Source organism: Ischnura elegans, chromosome 1 (genome assembly GCF_921293095.1).
Source record: "Ischnura elegans chromosome 1, ioIscEleg1.1, whole genome shotgun sequence".
NCBI lineage: Eukaryota > Metazoa > Arthropoda > Insecta > Odonata > Coenagrionidae > Ischnura > Ischnura elegans.
This window is the reverse complement of record NC_060246.1, coordinates 17,455,908-17,483,356: the sequence shown is the minus strand read 5'-3', so window position 1 is coordinate 17,483,356 and position 27,449 is coordinate 17,455,908. Positions and strand designations below refer to the sequence as shown.

At 39.9% G+C, this 27,449-nt stretch overlaps 2 protein-coding genes and 1 long non-coding RNA gene across 3 annotated transcripts in view; 1 reads left to right on the top strand and 2 right to left on the bottom strand.

The window, feature by feature from the left end:
• The window catches only part of LOC124155542 (mediator of RNA polymerase II transcription subunit 15), a 72,442-nt gene extending 58,978 nt beyond the window's left edge, over positions 1-13,464 (top strand). Inside the window, exons 17-18 of the mRNA XM_046529453.1 lie at positions 473-632; positions 12,915-13,464. Coding sequence (XP_046385409.1) covers positions 473-632; positions 12,915-13,147 — 393 coding nt within the window. The 3' untranslated portion in view covers positions 13,148-13,464. The remainder of the gene's footprint in view (positions 1-472; positions 633-12,914) is intronic.
• A 1,380-nt stretch (positions 13,465-14,844) lies between these two features.
• On the bottom strand, positions 14,845-17,827 carry LOC124156408. Its single transcript, XR_006864314.1, has 2 exons — positions 17,454-17,827; positions 14,845-17,239 (listed from the first exon to the last, which is right to left on the bottom strand). It is a non-coding gene; the product is annotated as an uncharacterized LOC124156408 (long non-coding RNA).
• Positions 17,828-17,863: 36 nt separating this feature from the next.
• Positions 17,864-24,965, bottom strand: LOC124155283. The gene is made up of 5 exons (XM_046529005.1): positions 24,708-24,965; positions 23,243-24,600; positions 22,338-23,158; positions 20,998-21,144; positions 17,864-18,198 (listed from the first exon to the last, which is right to left on the bottom strand). Exons 2-5 carry the CDS (start codon positions 23,740-23,742, stop codon positions 17,864-17,866), a joined length of 1,803 nt encoding a protein of 600 aa, XP_046384961.1. The 5' UTR covers positions 23,743-24,600; positions 24,708-24,965.
• Positions 24,966-27,449: the final 2,484 nt, after the last annotated feature.

Below are 27,449 nucleotides of genomic sequence, written 5' to 3'. Positions count from 1 at the left end.
AAGATCGTAAAATGGGAATGTGAGGAGCGTCGATGAGGCTGTAAATCACAAAATTGCTTAGACATAACTGGCTTTAGGTGTAGTAGATCTGACACGCATCTTGTATTTTTAGTTCAACGAGCAGATAATACAAAACATAATAGTTAATACTTGCTCAGCGATGCATCGCCCTCGAGAAATATCTTTCGTAAAACTGAGCGTAGTGGAAGGAACATTTTGACCTCGCTAAATCCAATTTATTTTACATGTAAAACATAGGCCATTTGGCGGTACAAAGACTATCACTCGCAAAAACGTGATTCTCGTAAAATGCTGTACTCACAAAACTGGGCTTCCACTGTATTGTATCACTTTTTTGCGGTGCAGGTTGCATATATTAACCCCAGTTTATTTCATCATTGCCTTTAGTTTTTCCAGTTGCTTGTGTTTCATGTGGACGAGAGGGGTTGATTGAGGATTGGATGTATTTCAGGTGAGCCTGGATCCGACGCAGCACCCTGGCTCCAAAGCCGTCCACTTGGTGTGCTGGCTGGATGACAGACACCTGCCCTGTGTCCCTCCAATCTCACTGACAGTGCCTGGCGACTACCCTAGCAATCCACCCAAGTGCGAGCTCTCCCCCCTTGAGTACGGTATGTATACTTCCTTTTTTTTTTTTTTGTAGATTTCGAAGAAAGAAACTTCCTATTGCAGTCCTTACATTGGCTGCACGTCTCATAGTAGCAGTTGCAATAATTTTCTAATGCCTTCATCCTTAGAATAAATGTATTTCAGTTGTATATTTTGCTTCAGCTGCTGTTTCTATCCTTTGACTGATGTTAGACGTCCTTATTCATGGCTTCGATCAGGGATTCTGCCGTATTTCATACCTTTCTACTGATGTGAATCTCCTGCAATAGCCAGCTCAATCATTCTTGATAAAAGTCTTCCTGCATTAAATGTGTATTTAAGTGACATAGGAGTATTTCATTTTTTATCAATCTTTCTCTGGATCCTCAAATTTCCTTTTTCCCCTGTGCTTTTATGAACTTTTTCCTCACATTCAATACAATATTTATCAGTAGACTTACTTGTGGCCTATCTTTCATTAAAATAATCTCTTATTTCTTGGAGAGCACTCATCTTAATTTGTTTTTAGAAAGCTAGATCTTTGATTTTATTTTAAAATACCTTACCTTAACCTAATTATTGTTGTGCCTCATTATTTAATAATTTTTTCACTGAAGTACAGGCATCCCCCGAGTTACGTAAGGGATGCGTTCCGGCAGACTCTGCGTAAGTCGAACATTTGCATTAGTGCTCCAGAGATTTCGATCGGTGCGGTGAAATTCTCAGCGGAGAAGTTTGCGGTACATTCTCGGTGGAGTTTCATTCAATTCACTGCGATATTCATTAACTCTTCCGCGTATTCTTACGTTATTAGATAAAAAATCAATAACATTAATATAGTCTGAGAGTTCCTCTCGAGCATTGCCAATCAAAATGCGTAATATTATTCCCCGAGTTGACCGATCGCGTGGATTCGGGAAAGTACGGTATCTCAACGCTACATTACTAAACTTAATACTTAAATTGATTCATTATGTTATACTGCGAACTAAGGGCCCATATTTTGTATTCTCTACTTACTTATAATCATTATATCCTCTGCCTTTTATATATTACGTAGATTGATGAATCTGGCGGTTTCATTGCCACAGTAATCTTTCACGCACGCAAACATACTTTCATATTCTCACATCTCAATAAAATGACGTGAAAATATCATCATTTGAATATTTACTTCGCTGGAAACATAGAAGAGTATTTCCAACCCCTATGAAAAAATTGTATAAACCTGTTTCAAAATTTTATACAATTTATACAATTGCCATGGCAATGTATAAGATTGTATAAAATTTTGAAACAGGTTTATACAATTTTTTCATAGGGGAATGCATGAAGCTAATTAAAAGTGAGCTTTTATTCAGCTAACTCCGTCATTAACTTGCAACAAAGTTAGTGGGGAAAAGCTTTCAATGATGCAGTATTCATTTAAATTGGCACACAACATAAGAGAACGAGAAAATGCAGCTTAATAAAATCTTTGCAAAATACAATACGGCAACCCAATCGCCAGAAATACGTAAACAAGTACGCAATTAATATCGTCTGTCAACTTTTTCGTAGCGTTCTTTGCCAAAAATTTCAATGCCTTTACGCGGGTACTAAACAAATCCTTTCCGCAAAAATATTTCGGCTCGAACATTGTTTTCTTTTATTTCCACAGATGGAAATGTCCAAGCTTAAGTATACAATTTTTAAATATTTGAAAGTCGGAGTTCGGGTGTGTACGCTGTATAACAAGTTGTATCGTACAGGAATGAGCGCAACCACATCCATCGCTAGAACTGCAAATTTTCACGTTTATTGCTGACTTGGGATTTATAAGCGATTTTTCTACAGAAATTAATGAAAATTCCTTCGAGGAATGACAAAAATGATTCACTTTGTTATTTTTAGCACGTAAAAAACTCGATAACTATTCGATATTTTTTCTACCATAGCTTGTACGAGCGAATTTCTACTTCTTCGCGCTCGAATTCGAAAATTAACGTAATCATTTGAAATACGGTTCTCGCTTACGCAAGTACGGATTTACATAAGTCGAGGCATACGTAACTCGGGGGATGCCTGTAATATAATTTTTATTTATAATTTTAATGGTTCGCAACTCTATTTAACTTGTGCTGATTAACTGAAGCTGCATTATCTTTAATGTAAATCTGAGTGTTTAAAAATTGTTAGCAAGGAAACAAGCTAAATTTGTATATGTTTTTGAAAATTTTATTCTGAAATTGAACAGGTGCTTATTTATTAAGTATTTTACTTCGTAGGAAGGATATCAAGCATTAAAGTAATTGATTATTCTAGTAAGGAATGAAGATAATATGAGGCACTATACCTATGAGGTCAAGGTAAGAAGAAATCTCACTCTGGAAGACACAAGTTTGCAATATGTGATATTTAGGTAGTTCTCAGTTTTACCAATTGCCCAAATTGGCTTCGTAGGACAACATTCCTGTGAAGGCATTTAAGCTCAAGGAACAAGTAGTAGTTTAGCTGACACAGTCTGTAGTGTTTTTTCGTCCTAAAATTAAGCACGATGGTGATAGTTTCTGCATTGCTATGAATTATAATTAATTGAAGTTCAATTTTTGTTTTTATCTACATTCCCTGATTAACATAAGCACAGTGAAAATTACTAGCCGAGCAATGGGTAGCAAAATGGTGCTAGGCAGCTTGTGAATGTCTGCATGGCTTGAATTCAGGGTGAATCAAAGTCAGAAAACTGGGCACCCATGCCTCGCATAGTGCAATTTCGATAGAGCACAAATTCGTTCCTCGGGAAACATCGCAACGCAGTGTAGCCTAATCAAAAAACTTAAACGCTCTCATGATAAAAGGTGAACTTGAGCTAAGTACACACGAAATTACTATCATCATGCGCATATCATTAGTAGGGACATGCAAAAGGTGGGGTTATTTTTCTACAAAAGCGATGTTATTTTGCCCTGAAATCGGTGTTATTTTAACAGCAAAGTAATTTATGTTGATTGAGAGCCATCCTTCCAGTGGCCCACCCATTGCCCTAAATTTAGGATATTACTGATCGAGAATAATTAAAGCAATAATGTACATGGAGTATTGACTGAATTAACCTATTTTACATATTTATCCTTCACGTATACATGTATCTAGCTTACATAGAGAGAAATTACTTTTATATGTCTGTAATTTCAAATGAAATATTGCTATTGTGATCAAGTTGTCATCTTTTACATTTGTTCTCTTATCTGTTAACACAGTGCTATAGCAGGAAAGAAATCTTTCTCAGTCCATGTTTGCAGAAGGGATCCAAATTGCTTAAAGGCACTTAGATGCAAACGATGTCTCAGACATTTGAGCTCCTGGATTGCTTTAATTACATCCACTGAACGGTGGGAATTTTGCTTTTGTAGTAGTTTCTGTAATTCTCCCAACCCCAACATCAACTTCTCTGTCTCCATTGATTCCAGCCCATGAATTTTTTGTTTTAAAGTCAGGGTTCATGTCTGTAGACAGAACTTCTTGGGGATCAAAAACTGAGATCTTTTCAAATACCTATTTTTCTGCTTAGGTCTTCTACCATAAGAGAACTAAGTTTGGTTGACGCTTTTTCAGCCATCTGCATAGGTATTGACTTTACAGCAGCTGCTTTAGAGGTTTTCATGTTTTGCAGATGTAATAAGTGGTTTTATCTAAAAAAAAAAGTACTCTTTATGAATTTTCTCGAGGCTCATTTTTAACTTCCTTAACTCTTTCTAAATGGTGGAGTACTCTCCTTAACATGAATGCGGGACTGCGCTCCATGAGACTCTTCGGTCCCCTCTGTATGGAGCATTTATGTTGGACATCTGTTAAGAAAGGTCTTGCAGATAATCAAACACTCTCAACACCAACCTTTTCTGATCCTTCCTAGTGGGCATTTTGCATTATCTTGGACTCTGAGGGTAGTTGGTCTCCCTCCTTTCGTGGTTTACAACCCTACCAGTAGCATTGGTTCGCTGTCAACTCATGCTTTGTTTATGTGGATAGCTATATGGATGATTGTTGCTTGCACGTAAATTGCAGACTTTCAATTGAATTCCTCGATTTATTCTGAGAATTTTAAAATTTTGAATGAAGCTCTACCGTCAGCATTAATGAATTTAATGCCTTAACAATTTCCATGTTGATTTTATACTGAAATCGAGATATAAGTTAATATTTATGGTAGAATTTCGTTTAAAAATTTGTAAACGCTGCCAAAAGACAAAGAATTCAATTCTTCGTTTATATTTTTTGAGAAAGAACCATATATTTATTTCGTAAACTAACTGAATGAACAATTGTATGACTGCGGTCCCTTGCCACAAAGAGGGGTAATAAGAGACGAGGGTCTAGGTTCATGCTTCCGGATTTCGGAAGTTACAGATTTTGCCAGTCCATGGTGTTGGCCTGTGTTGGGTCCCGAAACTAAGACTTTGCGAACCCACGAATGTCATTAAAGGAGGAGAGCAAGGAAACGTATTTTCGGCATTAGGCCTGCGTAGGAAAATCTCAGACGAACATTTTCGCCATTCGTCTCCCGGGTCAAGAAACGTCCTGCCGCATATTTTCGTCATTAGTAGCGAAAGGGTTAACTCTTTATAGAATGTGAGTATTTGGATAGTTTGAACCCTCCATTAATTTTATTAAGTCAACCATCAGATTCCCATGGCATTTTTGCTACTTTGTAGACATCGTGAATTCGGTTTAGACATCCTCCGGACAAACAAGTCGCCTTATTTCCTCGAGGGTGTTTCTTTGTGGAAACCATGAATTTTCTCCAATTCATGGGCGATTTTCACCAACTCAGACGCGAATTTCATCGTTTTTTCCTTCTGCTCTGCATGAAATTGTTTTTCGATGCGTAAATTTAAGCCGTAATTTTTTCACGGCATTGGCCGCTCACAGACGCGACTAATTTCCGCGGGCCGCCGTTCCCGCCACAGCGCCGTGAAATCCAGAGAGTCGTCTTGTCGGAAAGTGGCCTGAATTTTACGGCGCTGTGCAGGGAACGGCGGCCGGCGATAAGTCGTTTTGGCACAAAGCTGCCACAATGTAGCTCCGTGTGTATTTCACGGAATAGACGGCGCACAGCCACTTTTTGCCGCTTTCAGACTTTTGCATTGCTCCGGCCGTCGTCAACGGCACGGAACTGTGCATTCAAATAACCATTGGTCTCAATGCATGTCTTCAAGCGAGTCGAATCGCGCAGTTGACGGCACGGCGTTGTTGACGGTCGGCAAGGCAAGGCTCAATCCGGCCCGGTGGTGCGCCGTTTATGCCGTGAAATACACATCGTGCTACCTTGAGGCTACTTTTAAACGCGACGACTTTTCGCCGGCCGCCGTTCACGGCACGGTTCCGTGAAATTCAGGCCACTTTCAAAGGAGACATCTCACGGCGCTGTGACGTGAACGGCGGCCCATGGAAATTCGTCGCGTCGGAAAGCGGCCAATGCAGTGAAAAAATTACGGCTTAAATGTACGTCTCGAAAAATAATTTCGTGGGAGGAGCATGAGCAGAAGAAAAAAATGGTGAAAATCGCGTCTGAGTTAGTGAAAATCGCCCATGAATTGGAGAAAATCGCAATTAACACGAAATTCGCGTATTCGCGGGAAAACCCCGGAAATCGCGTATTTCGCGGGAAAATCCCGGAATTCGCGTTGAAATTCGCGTTATCGCATTTGCGACTTTTGCATGTCCCTAATCATTAGTAATGCTTGCCCCAAATCTTCTTTTTTGTTTATATATTAATCGAAATCCATTGCTGTGCAATGGCCAAAAGCATTACTCATCATTGGGTCCAGATAGCCGGCCTACTGAAGTAATTTATCTTGTCTCCTTAACAGAATGACAATAGTTAATTTAGATCATTAATTAAGCGTGGAGTTAGTGGCAATGAGTTTTTTTATACAATATGGTTTGTGACATAATTGTTGCCGTTATAGGATATCGGAAGATTGACTTCCAGGTAGAGGGTCTACGCTCAAGCCTTCAAGGTCATCGGCATTCACGGGGGAGAAATGGACTAGTGGCCAAGTTGCATATGAATAGCATCAACTCAGAAACGCAATAGAGTCTCAAACACAATGGCTTCATTCCCTCCCAGCAGTCGTAGGCCCTCTGCGTCTCAGGAATACAGTGCAGCAGTAGAAGGTGATTTCGATAGAGCCATACAGTGTAAAAACTGTGGTGTACCGAGCTCAATGATTTAACACAACGTGATTGACAGTTCAGCGAGTCCGACTGGCTCGGCGGCAGGTAGGGTAGCAACTGGCCTCGAGCTCACAACTCAGCTGAGAAGCCGGGATAGGCGGCGTGCCGGTCAAGCCAATCGAGTCTCATTTATTTCAAAGCACCAAATTCAAATACAACAATTCCTCCCTTTCAAAAATGGTTACATCATAGAACAAAACTTAATAACAAAAAAATAAATTTGTTTCAATAAACAAAAATTTAACAACTCCTTGGAAACACATATTTGGAAATATAAAGCAATAACAATAGCAGTGTAACAATGCATAAACTATAAAAACTAATATAAACACCAACTAAACTCTCAAATATAACCAAAAGGTCATTGCGATTGAAATCTATCAACCGGCTTCCTAATGCGCTGAGGGTATCTTTTATCAACAGCTGATCCCTCGTTTGGAGATGGAACACTTGCATTTGACTGATTGTCAGTGTGAGAAGGAACCGGGGATTGCAGCGATGGGGATGGGTGAGGCAAACGTGGCGTACTGGGAATGCTAGAGGTGGGTGAGGAGTGAGGGGAAAGGTTGTCTTTGTTTGGGAACCTCTCCGCTACTACGTCGTTATTGACATTGAAATCACCCGTTTTAACATTATCAGAATTGGCATACACTGAGCTGGAATTCATCCCAATGAGCTGATCAATATGTCTGTTACAAATAAAACCAGACTTGAACATTACCGAATACATTACACCACTTAATTGTTTTAATACGATCCCTTCAACCCATTTGTCTTTACAGCGATAATCCCTAATTAGAACAGGTTGATTTTCAAACAAAATCCTTGTTTTCTTAACACCAAAATACTCTTTTTGTTTTTCTTGCTTAAGTTCCACTCTCTTGACCACATTAGGCCTCAATAGATCTAGTCTGGATCTTAAAGGTCTGCCAAACATTAGTTTAGCAGGGGTTTCATTCGTAGTACTATGAATAGAGTTTCTGTAACTAAACAATATATTACTCAGGGCAATATTTACATCTGCATTTTCTACAAAAGCGCAACTTAACTTATGCTTAGCATACTTAACAGAACTCTCCGCCTGGCCATTAGATCGAGGGTGGTATGGCGGCGAAAATGAGTGCTTCACACCATTTGATACCATAAAATTTCTAAATTCTAATGAAGTGAAAGGTGGGCCATTATCGGAATGTAAGGAAACAGGTAGTCCAAATCTTGAAAATAGCTCTCTGAGCTTTTCTATGGTTACCTTAGCCGAGGTAGAGCTAACTTCAAATACCTCAAGCCACTTAGTATGAGCATCAATCACCACTAAATACATCTTTCCTTTAAATGGGCCCAAGTAATCCACATGTAACCTCTCCCAAGGAGAAGCGGGATAATACCACACATGAAGTTCACTCTTGGGAGGGCTAGAACGTTCTCTAAGGCAAGGCGAGCAATTGTTAGCTAGGTCTTTTATTCGTCTATCAATATTAGGGAACCAAACATAATTTCTAGCCACAGATTTCATCTTTACAATACCTAGATGACGCGAATGCAATTCGTTCAGAACATAGTCACGCAATTTACTTGGAACAACAATTTTGTACCCCCACATAATAATACCATGTTCTACAGTCAGTTCATCTTTCCTTAAGAAATATGGCTGTAACTCACTATTTTCCCCTGAGATAAAGTTAGGCCACCCATTCATTACATAATTATACACCTTCTTTAAGATGGGATCACTCTGTGTTTCTTTTCTTACATGTTCAAAATTTAGTGGTACGGAACTCTCAGCTATACAATGCAAATAAGTTCCTACCAATTTTGTTTCTTCATTAACAGAGTGTAAGTCAGGTAATGGCATACGTGAAAGAGCGTCAGCATTACCATGTTTTTCAGATTTAACGTACTGAACATCAAAATTATACCCTGATAAAAACAAAGCATATCTCTGCAGTCTACTCGCGGCGAAAACAGGTAATCCCCTTTTTGGGCCAAAAATGCTTACTAAGGGTCTGTGATCGGTACATAAAGTAAACTTCCGTCCGTACAAATATTGGTTGAACTTCTTGATGCCAAAAACAACTGCTAATGCCTCCTTATCTATCTGCGAGTACCCACACTCGGCAGGAGATAAGGTTCGCGAATGAAATGCAACTGGCCTTTCGACACCCTCCTGAGTGACTATGCTTAAAACAGCACCAAGTCCGGTGGAGCTGGCGTCAACTGCCAATTTCACGGGCAGTGTGGGATCATAGTGTGCCAACACAGGTGCTTGCGTCAAGATTTTCTTTACTTCATTGAATGCATAAAGACAGTCTTTGCCAAATTTGAACGGAACATCTTTACGTAGAAGTTTATACATAGGATTTAAAATGGTTGACATGTTTTTAATAAACTTAGAATAATAATTCACAAGACCAATAAATGCTCGAACTTCATTGACTGATTTTGGTATGGGTGCATTCACAATCGCAGCTACTTTATCTTGGGATGTGTGCAATCCGTCTTTATCGATTTTAAACCCTAAATATTCAACCTTACTTGCAAAAAATTTACATTTTTCCTTTTTTACTGTTAGACCACATTCACTAAGACGTTTACACACAGCCTCCAATCGCTCATAATGAGTTTTAGTATCCGGTGCACTAACCAAAATGTCATCTAAAAACACAACAGTACCTTCTAACCCTGCTAAGGTTTGTTCAATGGCCTTTTGAAATACTCCTGGAGCACTCGAAATACCATAGGGCACTCTGCAATAAGAGAAGAGACCCTTGTGTGTGCTAATAGTACAAAGCTTTTGTGACTCAGAATCTAAGGTCAATTGCATAAATGCATTGCTTAAATCAATTTTGCTAAAATGCCTACCTTTATGCATGCTTACAAATAAATCCTCAATGCGAGGTATATGGGGTATTTATCAACCTCCAAATACTGGTTTAGTGTGACCTTAAAATCCCCACAGATTCTGATGTCACCATTAGCTTTTAACACAGGCACAATTGGCGTACCCCAATTGCAGCTACGTACAGGCATTAACACTTTTTCGTCCACTAGACGTTGCAATTCACTCTCAACCTTTGACTTCAAGGAAAAGGGAATGGGTCTTGGCTTGAAATATTTCGGCTTAGCACTCTCTTTCAGAATTAATTCTACTGGTTCGCCTTTGTACTGGCCTAATTTATTGGTAAAAACTTCAGGGAACTTTTTTACTAAATTGTTAACCATTAAATCAAAGTTATCAAATATTTTACTTGAATCGCTAATTCCGTACAGATCGGATTTATTTTTGAAGGAAATGTCTATGCCCAATATTTTAAGCCAATCACGTCCTATTAACGGATGTGATCCCCCTTGGATTACATACATATCAAGAAGTTTATTTACATTCTGATAGCTGACCTTGACTTTAATTTTACCAATTGGAACAATCGGTTGAATGGTATAGGAACATAGCTTTAACTCGCTAGGGTAAAGCGTACAAGAACTTAGATTATTCTTGTAAAATCTATCACTAATGACAGTCACACTTGCTCCTGTGTCTACTTCGAACGTAGTCATTTCACCCTGAACGACAATATCTACCCTTATTGGGTCAACTTTGATTTTCTCAATATGTTCCTCATACATGACAAACATATGCTGAATATCTTCGATGTGCAAATCGTCAGCCTGATTTCCCACACAAAAAGCACTTGGCGTATCGGAACATTTTTCCGAACCCACGAAATTGTGTTTTGGCTTTAACATAGACTTATTAAAAGACTTACATTTTGGTGGTCTGGAATGGCCGTAACTATTATTACGCACAGTTGTCGCACTTGTCATCGCACTCGTCGATCGACAAACCTTGGCAATGTGGTTTTTCTTCCCACACTTATGGCAAGTAACACCATACAATTTACACTGATTCTTTACATGCCCAATTTGCCCACAACAGAAACACTTCACACCACCATCCCTGGACACTGAGTTTGACGTGGTCAATGTAGGGTTGTTGATCCTTTGCGTTGCTCTCCACGATGCGATGTGCTGTACTCGGCCGCCGTTGTCGACTCCTTGGACAGCCAAGGCTGCTGCGTTCTTCTCTGCTGCCTCCACTGAGCTGGCAATCTTGACTGCCTGCTCGAAACTCAAGCTGGCCTCTGCAAGTAGTTGCTGTTTCGTCGACTCATTCCTGATGCCACTTACTAGGCGATCCCTTAAATAGTCATTTAAGGAAGACCCAAACTGGCAATATATTGACAGCTTTTTGAGGCTTGCGATGTAATCAGCTACCGTCTCCCCCTCATTTTGATTTCTCTTGCTGAATTTGTAGCGCTCAGCAATAAATGATGGTGCCGGGTAAAGATGGTCCTCTACCAGCTTTACTAACTCGCCATACGTCTTTGACGATGGTTTGTTCGGCGTGCACAAATCACGAATCAAATTAAATGTTTTAACTCCCACAACGGTTAAGAGAGTACTCACTTTCTTAGTCGCATTTATCTCGTTACATTCCACGAACAATTCAAATCGTTCGACATACGACGACCACGTGTCTATCGTACTATCAAACTCGCCAACCGAGCCTATTACTCCAGCCATTTCAGAATTACTGGATCACACAGAATTACTTCCTTTATCCTAGCCGTTATCGATCTGTTACATAACGCTAGTTTCCACATAGTTTATCCTTGTCGCCATTTGTGGTGTACCGAGCTCAATGATTTAACACAACGTGATTGACAGTTCAGCGAGTCCGACTGGCTCGGCGGCAGGTAGGGTAGCAACTGGCCTCGAGCTCACAACTCAGCTGAGAAGCCGGGATAGGCGGCGTGCCGGTCAAGCCAATCGAGTCTCATTTATTTCAAAGCACCAAATTCAAATACAACAAAAACCAAGAGAAAAATTGCAAAAAATAGGAATGCGGGTAGAAAAATCTAAAAGTTATCAAGAAAAACCATAAACCTAGAAGAGAAATTGAAAGAGGTCAATTTCTTTGAAGATGGAGAGTGTCAAAGTGATATTGCGTGGAAGTTTAAACTCAAGATGCTTTATTCTGAACAAAGACAAAGATAAGCATCAGTAACCTCAGCACCACCAACTTCAACCAAGTGGTCAACTCATACGGAAAGTTCATTGTGAATCTGTACAAAAAGACGAGGGTGGTAATCGCCCCGAGACATTCAGTGAAAGCCGGTTGGTTCCAGAATTTTAAACAGGAAGTGCGACGATATCAGGTGAATCTGCAAGTGTTGACAGTACAGTCACCGCAATATTTTTTGATGAACTCCAAGCTGTGATTGGAAGTGGCTCCTTTCCCCCTCAACTAGTTTTAGGTGTTGACGAGACGATGTTGTTTTGGAAAAGTATGCAATCTCATTCATTTATTGTCAGGGAAGGAAAACTGGGTCAGGTTTCAAGGCATTTAAAGACTTTCACGTGCTAATGCCGCGGAGGACTTCAAGTTAAAATGATTCATCCCCATATTATTCACAAATTCCGCAAGCAATGAAATGGTATTGTAATTAGCACTAGTCTGTTATTTGGATGAGCGAGAAAGGGGCTTTGGTGACACAATAATTGTTTTTAGGCTGATTTGAAAATTCGTCAACTGCTGGCAATGCATTACAAACCCCTGAGATAGCAAATGGTTACCCACCCGTGTTTTTACGTGAATATAAGTTTTTGAATGCATGCCTACTATCTTTAAAGATTTTTTAAATTTGAAAAGTTTGTATGAATAAGGTTTTTTAAGGCTATTAATATGAATATATATGGTTTAAAGGAAATTCGATACCCAGCACCTACGCTACCAGGAATGCATCCCTATCTTCCCAATGTTAAAACGCTCTGATATAACACAAATTCATATAGTGCAAGACCCCAAGGAATGCATCCCTTGCACTATACAAGGCATGGGTGCATTTCAAGCCATGTCGTGTGTAGGCCGCTCGTTGATTAATTTTGCATCCAGTGTGGTTTGTCTTTGGCCATGTAGCTCAGCTCTTGTGTCTTAGTTCATGCTTAAAACACTGTTTTGCTAGCCAAGCCCTACTTCTTCTTAAATTATCTAATGGGTAGTTTTCATAAAGTGAATCTGTTTTTCTTTCTAGGTTCTACGCCCTTTTTGTCCACTGTCCAAAAAGCGCTATGGTCACGAATTGGCAAACTACCATCTCAGTATTCTGTTTCTCAGCTGCTCGACACATGGGAGATGAGTGTGCGGCAAGCATCGTCACCTGCTTCACAGCTGCTTCAGCAAGCTGCGTCTGAGGGCTTTCCCCATGTGTCTGCGCCCCTGCTGGTGCATCAGCCATCCTCTCAGACTGTGGCCATGGGCTTATAGTGGTGACTGTTGAGGGATAGGCTACAAATGTTGCAACACCTGGGTCTCATAATCGATGGTGGTGGTGGTGGCAAAAGGCCATTTTCTCATGGTTTTATCTTCATTCCAGTCCTCACCAAAGAATTCTGAGTCCGCAAACTACTGCTGGAACGGGAAATACCTCTCGCTTGATTTGAATAGTGAGCAAATTTTCCATGAATTTTTTTTTCGTATTTTGTTATAATGTTGTCCTGCTTGTGTTTGTAATTATATTCTAACTTGTTTTTTTTAATAAGTACATATTTATAAAAAGTTAAAAATAAAAAATATCAAACATTTGGTGTTAAAGTTCTCAATTGATTGTTTTCACCTCAGTGACTACATATTTTGTGTAATCAACAGTGTTTATGTTCTAGTCTCTACAACAAAGTTAATTTTGTTCATCAGAGAAGAGTGACACTGCAACTGATTACGTGAGGCTCATGGTCCTTTTTTGCATAACTGAAAAATGAAACTGAAAAAGCAGCTGTGAAAATACTGTATCAGGGACAAAGTGCTTGCACTATAAATTTATGGCTGCCATAAAAATGACCACTCTATTGAGGTTTTAGGCATGCCAATAAATATTTTGTAAATGAGGAAACCAAACATGTACTCTTGGCTTGGATGCACAGATCACATATTCATTACCATGCCCCTGCGGGATGGGGGTGCATGATAGAATACACCCGCAGTATCCCTGCTTGTCGTATGAGGCGACTAAAAGGGTTTTTGATGGGAAGGAATATCCCACCATAGGGTGATGTTTTTGGTGGAAAGGATAGTAAACCTTGAAAGGGTAATGGGTTTAGTTTTGTGTTGTGCTCACAGTGCATGACTTCCAGAAATACATGACTTCGTGAAGCATGTCAGTTTCAGCAAAAACAGGATTTTTGTTTGTGGTGCTGATGCATTTTTTTAGTAGATTCTGGTTTTTGTAGCATTATGACATGCCCCTGCGGGATGGGGGTGCATGTAAGACTGCTCTGGCAGTATCCCTGCTTGTCATATGAGGGGACTGAAAGGGTTTCTAGGGCGGAGCAAACCACATCAGAGGGTAGTGATGTTTATGGAAAGGATAGTAGAGTAGTAATCCTCCGAATGATAAGTGGGTTTGGTCATGTGTTGTTGATGAAACTGATGTCATGCACCAAGAATTTTCCTGAATTATGTAATTAATTTCTAAAGAATGGAGGACAAAACTCAGAAGAAGATCTAACATTCATCCTTCATTATCATCAAAGGAAGCCACATTCTTGTCTCATGAAGTGGAAATTTTCCAGAGTCGCTTGTATGTTCAACCTTGAAATCAAAGCTGTTGTTTTCTATCTAACCTTGAAATCAAGGCTGAGAGTTCTAATAACTCTTTGACAGTGGTGCCTCTCCCCCGCACATCAAGGTAATCCATGAGCCTGGATATAGTCCATATTGTGCTAAAGTGTCATTAATTCAGGGCTCCTCTGGCGAATATAATGGCTGTGTATTATTCTAAAGTTAACAGTGGAGAAATTAGCCAATTAAATTGTAATAATGCTTAACTGCTATTCCTTGGAATCATTCTTAGGAGGCTGAATCCTGAAGTTCACAGCCTTGATTCACCCTTTTAACCCTCTTGATTTGAGAAATTGATGCTGTGCAATCAAGGAGATGTGTGTGCTGATGTTTTTAGTCCTATGTTCCACCCGACTCTTCTCTACCTAAAAGGTTCCAATAGAAAATTGAAACTGTGAATACACTGACAACTTCGAACCCAACCAATGGTAGCCATTTAGTTCATTGATTATCTCCTCAGAGATGGATTGGAGGATGTTACTTTTTCATAACTAATGTGAAAAGCTCTTACCATGCTCATCTTTTGATAAGGTGAAGGATGTGTGTGTTCAGGAATCAGTTAAGGGCATGCTTTTAATTGACTTGTCTCCCAATGTCTCAGCTTCACCACATCTTATGGAGACTGCCTGCAAATAAACTGCTAGTAAGAGTACAAAATACAGCAATAACCCCATCATTACATTCGAAATTCACCCATTTCACAGCTAACATAGAAGTTCTTAAGGTTCTTGATGTGGTGTGGGAACTGTGATATGAACCACATCATTCAAGCTGGATCATATGGATGCTCTCAACTTTGAGCTCATCGATTCCAAGCCTCTTCCACTTGCTTCTTTTTGCACTATTCTGGTGAATATAGGCCTTGACTGATTAGTACCCAAATAATTTTTTTAAACTAAGTTTTAACATGAGTTACTTTACATGAACTTATTGAAACAAAAAAAAATACATTTTTTGTATTTTTCAATTGATAGAAATTAACATGCAACTCCAGTTGCTCATGGGTACCTACTTGAGTGAACTAATTAAAGGATTTTTGTAAATTCTTTCGTGGTATATATATTGAGGTTTTTTGGTGTAGTCCCTGCTAATACGGGCAGTTGGATAGCACTTCAATCTCATCCTTATTTGAATTGGGTTTCATTAGTATAAGGGAAACTTGAAAACTATTGATAACGGGGGCCAAATTTTGTTGAAGAAACACCATCTCCCCAATGCCCAAATCTGTTTCTTGTGAGGAGATTGTGTTTCTCCAACAAACAAACAAAAAAGTACGATTAAAAGGTTTACCTAAATTTTAGAAATTACTATCTCACTATTCATAATTTAAAATATGCAATAATATATACATAATAGAAGCAATTTAGTGCTCTGGAAGTTGTTTTTAAACTCGTCCCTAACTTTAGTGGTCAATTTAGTAGGCCTATTTCCTACCTGAGGAAGCATTACAATCAAATTCCACCCTTCCTCTTCAGCATTCTGTTAATGGCCAGCATGATTTATAATACAAAAAATTATGCAGAGCTACTGCAGCCAGCGTAATTTTCTCAACCTTGGACTCTAATAGATTTCGTGTACTTTTGACTACGATTAACCTAAGAATTCCAAATGCATTCTCGACTACTCTCCTAGCCTGGGAAAATCTATAGTTAAATTTTCTTTGTTCCTCTATCGTCCATTCTCAATCCTGTGTTGGGGTAGGGTTTTTAGATGCGGGTTGACAGAGGGAATGCAACATCTGCAGTGAACACATTGTACCCGTCTCTGCCTGTTGGGTATTGTTTTCTTTGGAGGGAAGTTGCGGGAGTTTGTGGCAATTCCTCTAGAAAGAGAACTTTCCCGAAACGCACCCCCATCACTGTAGAGGACTTTGTACTCCGCATCCACCAAGACCATTAACACAATGGAATGACTGCCTTTATAATTATAATAGTATGAGCCGACCATCAACGGCTCCCAAGCTATAAGGAAATCCCAAATGGCTTCAAAGTTCCTGGAGACTTCTTCCCCTTGCCAGGGTGACCTTGGAATCTGCAATAAGTAAGGTTGTAAGTGGAGTTTTCCGGTTTCCCTTTATGACTACAATTCTGCAAATGTTATGACAAAAATGACCTGAATATACCGCCTTTTCAAATTCCGATAAATGCTTCGGTAAATCTCCGGAACTATTAAGCTTATTGTAGTCTCGTGGATCCTGGTCGAGTACGTAAGCGACCGGTAACTTTCGGCAGTCGCGAGGAATAACAATGTGAGGGCCAATCTGTCGACATAAAACATTGCGTTTAGCGGGAAAACGAAAATAATGCAAATACTACAAAAGTGAAGAACTATACAGGGTTATTACAAATGATTGAAGCGGTTTCACAGCTCTACAATAACTTTGTTATTTGAGATATTTTCACAAGAACAAGGCACACATACAAAAACTCAAAAAGTTTTATTTTTTTGGCATTTACAAATGTTCGATATTTGCCCCTTGAGTGATTCTGCAGACATCAAGCCGATCGGTCTGGCGCTACGTCCCGACCGCTCAGAATACAGCCGACTGTCCGTCCTGCCTCCCTATGCCAAGTCGGCGGCCTATTCGCGGTCTGCCGACTGGGTATATAGGCAGGGCGAGGCCTGGGGCGGGCAGTCGTTTGGAGAATGTCGAGCGTGAAGGACGTGGTGCCAGATCTCTCTCTCTCTCTGCCAGATCTCTCTCTCTTCCTTCCAACTGTTCTGCATTTCTAGTGACAGTTCCTACAGAGCAGAACAATACAATAATTAGATGCAACCCAGGTTAGGGGTGAAAACCTCATGAAAATTTAAGTTATTTCAGAGATATATAGTTAGAAAATGAGCAATAGTGACTGCTTTATGGCAGCATTGTGTAATACAATTTGTGACAAAATACAAAAAGACAATGTCCCTTTCATATCACTATGCATTTCAAATATAAGAATTATGAAGTTACCTGTTGGCTTCACTGATTGAGTTCACTCCTTCATTGAGTTCAGTGTCACTGAAGGAGGGAAATGGTGCCAGGCTATTTTCATCAGATGAGGAATCGATTCTTTCCTCTGAATCACTACTTAACTTTCTTTCTCTGATCTTTCTCTCTCTTATCTTGTAAGCGGCTCTCTCCCTTCTTTTTTTCTTTTCTGTCTCTTCCGGCTCAGTATTAATGTCAGAAAAAAATCCACTTCTTTAAGTTTCTCCCGTCCCCTTTCCATGTTTCCTACAGATTGAATAAGAAAACTGCGTATAGGAACAAATGAAATGTACTTAAGCTAAACATAGAAGTTTAATTTAGGAGTCGCAATTTAACATAGGAGTTGCATTAAGATTAAAATTAGATTTTAAACTAGTGAATAAGTGGATTACTTACTTGCATAACCCCAAAACATTTTCAATGGGGTGCCTCAACCACCCTTTCTGAGGGTCCTCTACTGCTTCCACAGCTTTATAATATCTTTTATCATTAGAATATGATGGGAAAAATGCTTCTTCTCGGCTCCCGGGATGGGATCCCGGGCGAGGCGATGAGGGAAGGGGCGGAGATCCTGGGTGGACCAGGAGGGATTCCCGGGCACTGTGACAGAGCACGGGGGGCGACGGGTCTCCTGGGGACTTGGGAAGATGTATCCCAGAGGGACCTGGGACGACGAGTACACCGTTTTTAGTATTTCTCCAGCGATGGGAGCCCTCGGGCCTGTACACTAGAAAAAGAAGCACACACACAAACGTACAGTCACTCTCTCTTGCTGCTACGGCAGTCCAAAGTCATTCACACAGTTCGCACTCACTCTCACACACATACCTTGCACCCAGTTCAAAGGTCACTGTCCGAAGCACGCGCTAGTCCTCTTGGCCGGTGCAGGAGCTTATGGCGAGGCACGGGCCCCGACTAATTGCCTGCACTCGTTGCCCGGCCCCAGCCTCGTGGAGGCGGGACTGCCCAGCTGTAATTGAGCCACTAGCTTTTGCTCGTTTTATTTTCAGTTTATAGTCTTGAAACACTCCCACCAAACTGACTTAGAAAAGTTCACTAACACGGTTAACCGCACAACGCACAAAACAACAGGAATGCGATAATTCCTGCTGGGCCTGGGGCCTTTAATCAATAGTATGTTTCTGGTATTTGGGTCTACTTATACTTCCCAATTACACGTGGCCAAGTCCTTTCGTCCAAATTAGGATAAGAGTTTGACGTGTGCGTCGTTTAATAAGTTGTTTTGAGTCTTTATTCATGTCATAAAATCTTCAGACGTGGAGTTTTTAATACCCAAGATGCTGAAGCGTGGTTTCCTCTACCTACCTATTAAACACCTAGTAAAACATTAAACCTACTTAGTAAAATCATCAATATTCACCACGAGAGAGGTATTCCCCGAAGGCGTACGAGTAATGGGACCGAGATAACCTATATATATCCTTTGCCACGGTCGCTCGGTCACTTTCGCTGCGTGGAAACCCACTCTGGTATTACGTGCGGGCTTGACCCTCTGGCATAATTCGCATTCCCTCACGTATTTTAACACCTCGGGGCGCATATTTGGCCAATGTAATTCGCCTTCGATTCAATTTTTTGTTTTATTAAAACCCAAATGCACGCCAATCGATTTGCAATGTAAAAAGGGAGAAAGTTCTTGCACACGCTATGTGGAAATATATTATAGATGAAAAAAGGACCAGTATACACTAAAAATAACCGGAATTCAGTGGCTTTCCACCGTAGTACTTCATTGAGGGGTCTTGGCTTTCTAGCAAATTCCTTAGAAATGTGCGACACAATGCTGCTAATGTATTAATTTAATAATGCCAGTTTCCTTGCGTGCAACCTAGCGGATAGATTACCCTTCAACCATGCCGACAATATTTTTTGTTACTCTCAAACACTCTAAATGCATACATTATACGGGAAATAGGGAAATTATTTTTGAGCCGGGAGTATTAACCAATGGTAAATCACCAATATGATGGTTCCCATCACATTTTAACAAAAATTCATCATTGATGAGTGGGGCACTACTATCATAAAAAGAATTATCTACATAATCTCCCTCCACAGTGCATTTTCCACACCCATGATAGCCAGTATGACCCTTGATTTGTGCCACAAAAGCACGTGCAAGGAAGTGTTTCGGGGAATCAATCTGTTAAAAAAATTTGCAGTCATCTGCGTGTAATGATATTTTACAATTGGCGGAGGAGATAATGCTAACCAGATCATCGATTTATAAAGCAAACACTAAAGGCCCGAGGACACTCCCTTGAGGAACTCCAGATGTAACCGGTGCCATCAAAGAACGCGACCCATTTACTATAGTGTGTTGTTGCCGATTCTGAAGGAAAGATGAGAAGATAGAAAATTGCCGTGGACATTATACCGATATGAATAACAATATGAAGTAATTCACGGTAGGTGAACAATTAAACTCAGTATATATTTTACATCGAATCGATAAAGAAAACCAGCTAACATTTGCTATAAATTCAATTGAATGGGCAACAAGTTATTAAAATGTAATTAAATGCGTGAAATCAGAAAATGAACAATAAAGAGTTCGAAACTAAAACTCTACACTAAAGCCAGTTCCCGAAATATAGATTGAAAACACTCGAATGAATATGGAATGCACGTTGAATATAAAAATTATACGAATAAAATGCTAAGTAAAACGAAAATTAAAACATCATGAGAAATTGCATCATAAAATACTACAATTGAAACACTTAAAATCGGAAAAAGTAACAGTTAAAAGATCGAAAACTCAGTACAGTTGTCATTGAAAATACTGAAAAACGGTCAATAGGAAGTGCACATCAAATATAAAAAGAAAACAAAATGCTAAGTAAAATTGTCCCGAAATATGCTTCCAAAATACTACCATAGAGTGCAAATAAAATAAAGTAACCTCTCACTACCTCAACCGATGATGTCTACACACCTTTTTTTCCTGTGAATGGAAATGTACTAATGATGTCTGTGAATACCGGACCATAAGACTCTTTAAATAACATAAAAACTACAAAGGTTCCCAGCCCAACCCGTCAGTACCCCATGCAAATCATCAAGGTATGAGAACAAAATTAGGCAAAGGAAATCACTAGTGGAAAAATACTAATTTGCCATTGGCTCTAATTCTGAGTAGAATGGAAATAACATAAGTCACTTTTCTTATACTTTATTTCTATACTCAAAAAAAATTCTCTCTGTCTGGAACATTATATCACTTTTATCATTCGCAATGGCCACAGTTTCTTTTGGTCACAAGCCTCCCAAAAGTGTACTCCTCAATATTCCCCTCCTGGTTCCTGGCCAACGTAGACTGTTAGAGGAATCCCGCCGCTGATGTGGCACCCTTCAGCGGCTGCTCAGAGGGCTCCCTCACTGGGGACTCGAGGCGCCTCTTTTTGCCACGTCCAAGTATGAGAAACGTCAGGAAAACCGGAACCAAGTGATAACGTATTCCGTATGTAAGAATTTGTTGCAGGATCGTCTGTCACTGCATTACCTAAGGCTTCATCACCATCTGTCATGACGGCATTTACATGCAAATCAGGGGACCTATCCATAATACTTTGCAATAAGTAAGTTAGTGTCTCCTCATCTAAATGGCTTGTGATGAAATGGGCGACAGGGTAACCAACACCATACTCACCTGGTACAATGAAGTAAAGCAAATGAAATTTGTACTGATTGGTGCCATGAGTAGAGTCTATGCATAGTATTCTACCACAGCCCTCTATCATTTCTTTTAACTGAAGTTTCTGCTGAATACCCAAAACAAAAAGTTCAGAAGCGTGTGGTAAATTATCTAAACCCTTATTGCCTATTATTGTACCTGAGCCCATAGGTTTATAAACCAAGATCGAATCCTTACTTTCATCTTTCATTAAGTGCACAAGTAAATCAACAGCAACTGCATCATCATCACTTAGGTGCTTTTTAGAATTCAAATCATACTTCATTTTGTTTATTTGAGTTGATGTGATGAAATGTTCTTTAAGGGGTAGCATATCATTTAAACTGGGATCAGCAGGCTGAAAATACTCCTGAATTTTATGTACTGGCACACTTTGTTCCGGAAGGGAATTTATTTTATACTTTGTTGCATTGTCCCATCGATAAAATTTAACATTTTTAAATTCCAGCTCATGATTGTGAGCATTCACATATTTCACAGACACACCCGATTCACTTTCATTTACCAACATACGTGCTATGCAGTCACTATTAGGCATACGGCCAAATTTCCTTTTTCTATTTGTTTTATTGATCACTATGCCATTCTTGTGGTGATTGTTAAATTTGCAGATGAAATACATGAACCTTTTACCACGATTCACACGCTCCCCATTGTGTTTGACCAAGGACATGTAATTTAGCTGACATTGACTAGTTTTCCATGCATTAAAATCAAACATACTCGTATCTTTGAATTCATGATCTTCAACACAAATATCTTCCTGATGTACGCTTTGTAAATGACAAATCAGGATGGAGTGGCTTTGAAATTTAACATTACACCCATCATGAGGACATACAATATATTGTGACTTTTCGTTACAGGTTTTCTTATGCCTACTATAGTTACACTTGTTAGAATATGACACCAGGCATATTAGGCACACTCTAGGATAGGAAATATTACTATCACTTTTCTCAATCCTCAGACAAGTGGCTTTATGGTGACTAAGTGAAGATTTATTGGCATACACTTTATTGCAGTTAGGACACTTTCTTGGATATAAAGTTGAATGAATATCAAGTTTTCCCTCTGATGAGCCACCGTTTTGAATTTTTATAGTTAATCTATCAGTAAGAGAATTTTTCAACTTGAAACCAATTTGCCTGAAAGTCTGGCAGGGAATTCTCTAGTAGTCCCATCTTTGTTGGTGTTACGAACATCAGATATTAAAGGCAATGAGGATGGGCGGCAGAATGCTGAAGATGGAAACATTGTAGGAGAGATTGATTTTTTCTTGATACAAGACTGTTTTTTTGTACAGTTTGCTACTGAAGAAAAAGAAGGCATGAAGGAGTCATTCAATGAGGACAGAGAAGACCACCGGTTATTTAAGGGAATTTTGAATGATGAGCTACTATGCTTTGGAACTATTTTAGGTTTATTACAGTGATGATTGCCTCTCCTAGTCACGGTGGTAAACTTAAAGCACGAGGGAGTAGAAGATGAAGGACTAAGAGGCGGAGAAGAATATGAAGAAGCATTGGTTCTAGTTACAGAAGGAAGGTGAAGAGGTCTTACAGAAGGCTGAAAACTGGAGACTTGCATTAAATCATTATGAAGGGGCAAGTTACTACAAAGAGCATCAGAGTAAGAAAAAGAAGGTAGAGAAGCATTCATGCCAGCGCCATCAGAAAACGAAGGGGAAGGTAAAGGATGGTGGCCAGGAGAGGGAGCAGAGGAAGAGGCTGGGGAAGAGGCAGGAGATGGCGCAGGGGAAGAGGCAGGAGAGGGTGCAGGTGGTAGGCAGGCAAGAGAACGAGGGTAATCCCTCCTCGCTTGGAGGCAAGCACGATAGACATTACCTGTGAGCACCCTTAAACCACGCCTACTCAGGTGAAGGCCATCCCTACCCAAGAGGAACTCAAATGAATCCTGACTCTGGGCCTCGAACTCCCGCCAGTTGTCTATGAAGACCACATTCATCCTGCCAAAAGCAAAGTTAGGTATAACAAACAATACAGTTAGGAACATATGTTTAAGAACAGCCCTGACTAAATGTATGAATTACCTCAAAGCCAGTTGCTTCATAAGCATGTTTAATTTGTCAATCTTCAAATTCATCTCCTCTATATACAGGTTTCGCTGTAACGTCCACGATTTGAAGTAATTCACCCTCCTCTTCAGCACACTAAAGAGGAAAAGCCGCACCTTTGGATTCCTCAGGCGAATCCTCGTCAACAGTTCCTGCTGGTGTTCTACTACTCTCTCCGGTGTCTCACCTGTACATAGGGTTGTTGTAAAATCTAACAGAATAATCTCACCACAGAAATACACCCAAAGAAAACAAATACCAATGGTAAACTCACCACATATCAAATTATTGGTGCCCAAATGGACAACAGTGTCATTAAAAAATTCAGTGGCCAACAGCATTGTTGAATCCACCTGGTGAACTTGCATCCCAGATACGAGTATCACACTGACATCAAATTCACCAAACTCCTGTACTTCAGGAACGGCATACTTCCACTGGGAATCACTAATTACAAGCAATCCAGGGGCAGCCATGGTCAAACTGTCACAGAGAAGTCATAAATTTAATCAGTACTGCACTGAAAGATTGATGAGTGACAATTTAAGCAAAACTTCATAATCACAACTGAAAATATGTGCCGAGAGTATAATTAAATTCATAATTAATATTAACAAACTAATCATACGGTATATCTGCTACTGATATACCTGCGGCAAGCTATTATTAAGCAAATTATAGTCACTGAGAATGAAATTTATCTCCAAAATACACAATACTCACTGAAAGTTCTCACCCAAAACACCAAACAATATGCAATGCTTAGTCAACACACCAAAGCCAAATATTTTGTATGTAGTGGAATTACTTACCAAAAGAAACTATACAATACGGAAGGAAAAACGGGAACAAAAAGCTACACGAAGAGGCGAAGACAATGGGGATGGAAATCTGAAACAAGATATGATAGCATGATAAAATAAAAAACGTAACTGTAAAAAACTGAGATAACATAGAAAGTATCAATGAAATGGCTTTAAGGCCAAGCAGAGCTTGTACACGATGTAGTCTACTACTTAACTAGCCATCGGTGGGTCAGGAACCAAACATCAGAGGAGAAATCCGGCAATAAAAAGGAAAAATACTGTTGCTCCCCGCTTGAGGAGATTTGATTATGCATTTACTTACCAAGAAAACGGCTACTTATCGAGGGGAAAACAGGGCAAAATAAAATTTGGGGTACCAATCTGAAACGAGATAGCGTAGAGAAATAAATAAACGGAATCTTTGGAAAGGACGACTTGAAATCATATAATCAGTAAATATAGTGGGAACCACTTACCAAGAACAGAAAATTAGCAAATAGTGACGGGCCAAATGATGGAAGGGCGAAGCTGGAAAAATAAGATAGCGTAACTACAACGAATCTATTCACTGAAGAGGAAATATATTCGACGACTTAAAATCATGTAATCAGTAAAATATAGTAGGAAACACTTACCAAGAATAAGGTAGGTGAACAGAAAATCAGCAGATAGTCACGGACCAAATCAGCAGATAGTCACGGACCAAATGATGAATGGGCGATGCTGCGAAAAATAAGATAGCTTAAGTACAACGAATCTATTCACAGAGGAAATGTATTCATTAAATGATTGATCAACGTACCACGACGCACGTGGTCTGCAGTATTAACAACACACACAACCAACTCGGCAACCGCGGGGTCTGTAGCACACTCAACCAACAGCAACACTCGGCAACTGCGCGCGGGAGAACAATCGAGAAATAGTTGAAGAACAATCGGCGGGGAAACAGTTGGAGAGCAAACGGCGACTGGCAAACGGAGGTGGCGCTGTTATCAGGTTGCTTTCTGTGGTTATCCCTCTCTCCAATCTCTAAAACTCCCCAGTAACAGGGTTATAATGGGGGAACCAGGGAACACGGCGGGGTTGCCAGATTTCGCCTAGCGCGGAATTCCGCGAAGTTACAGAGTTGGAGACCTTACTTTATTGTTACCCCTCGTACATTGCATTTTTATACTTACATTCAGTACTATCACCCCTAATTTCTACAGGTTTGTAATCTACAAGTCTACTACCACTACAATTTCTAACATTCTAGAAATAATTTTAACATATGAGAGTCGAACATCATCGCAAACTCTACGATCAACTCCCTTGTCATCAAAACAAAGAAACAGTCGGTCCATCAAACTCGCCAAAGCACCGACCGAAAGGTGAGCGTAAGCATTGCGATCAATCCGGCGACTCTGTGATGCAATACTCACCCGCTCTAATGAGTTCAATGGACTAAGTATTTCTTCCCTAACACACTTAACAGAAAACTTTTGTCTACGAACCGAGTGCAACAATCTAATTAATTGAGAAACATTTACAAATTCTCTAGACATATATGAATCTACAGAATCAGTCCAATTATGACAACCAATTACATCTGAAACTAATTTGGAAGATGGTAAAGCCATTGTAATAATTATACTTTTAAATGATTTACTAATTACAAATTTAAACAATTCGAAATATTCAGTTGAAAATTTTAGATCAAAGTCTAAAGAAAGCAAATCTAAAACACTTTTAACAATTACAAAAATGTTTATACAATGTTAATTTAATGTTTTTATGTTTATGTTACGAATACGAAATCAATGGGATCTTTCAAATTGAACTGATAAAGAAAACTTAAACTTAGATACATTTTTAAGGCTCTAATATTACTCCAACTTAGGTCTACTGGGGTCCAAACAAAATATCACCCTCCTGTATGTAATACATCGATCAAAATACTTCTTTGTTCATAAATAAACTATAAATAACTGGGAAAATATAATTAAAATTTTAATTTACGAGATAACGCTCCGCTACGGCAGCAGAAAGAGCATCATACATGATTGCGTCACCATAACTCTGCAGCAGGTCACGCAATGATACACGATACTCCTCAACATGTTCAAAATTTACCAAATCACTTCTACCTAATTAAGTAACAAGTTTCACAGGATCAGGAACAAAAAAACATCGATTGTTAACAAACAACAAAAATTTTGAACAAAAATATCTAAACTTTTAATCTCTAAAAAATTTTGATTCTAGATGAAACAAAGAAGCACACAGCTGATTTCTATCAGGATCAATATCCCCCCATCAACAGCGAGTCGTCACCTGCAAACACACCGCAGTCGATGGTACGGACATCGAACAACACAGAAATTACAGCCATGAGAAAAGTTGTATTACCAAAAAAAGTTGATGCATCACCTGATTTACGCTGGTACAACACCTTCAATTTAACACCATTTCTAATATCATGCAGAGTTGTTCTCACATGTGCGTTGTACCATAACTCAACATAAAACTCACTCACACCAAACACACTCTACATCCAACATTCAAAGTTCAAAGCTGCAGCTCCCTGTGATTTATCATACTTGGAAATATCAATTTTCAAAAACTTTTTTAATTTAAATAACTTAAATCATAATGTTGTTAAAAATATTGTTCAAATTCAAGCGGAGCAGCCGCGGGGGGGCTTCTCAAGCCAATGGTGGCGTAGCCGCCCCACATGGAGTAAAGGCGAGGACGTTCTGAGGAGTAACTGGCGCAGGCGAGGGGGACCTTCAGTAACCCTCGGGCGGCGAAGTCGCCCCGATGTTCAAGCGGCGCAGCCGCTGTGGGCTCCTCCCACCCCTGGGTGGCGAAGCCGCCCCTTGAACGGTATAACGGTGAAACAGTTCGGAAATGCCCTCGCCCTCTGGGCGGCTATGCCGACCCCAAACGAGGAACGGCGAAGCCGTTCCGAGTAATTAAGCGGGGTAGCTCCGGAGGGGCACACTAAACCCCTGGGCGGCGAAGCCGCCTCCCAACGAGGAACGGCGAAGCCGTTCCGAGGAATGATTGGCGCGCTTCTCTACTCCCCGGCCGGCGAAGCCGGCCCCTAGCCGAGGTGAGATTATTCGAACTAAAATTTTTCGAACGACCACAAATGTAGACGGCGAAGCCGGAACCGGGGTTTTTAAGGGGCGTAGCCCCTTAACGAGCGCGCGGAGCGTGCGAGTAATATTCATCTATAATCTCTGGAGCTTTATCCTCTCTTTTACATCCAATATGGCTCTCTTACTAACAATCCCTTAGTTACTCCTCCATCACCATAGCGCCCTCAACTCCCAAAACATGGATATAAACATAAACATGCATACAAATAAAAATTCAATTCAAACATTAAT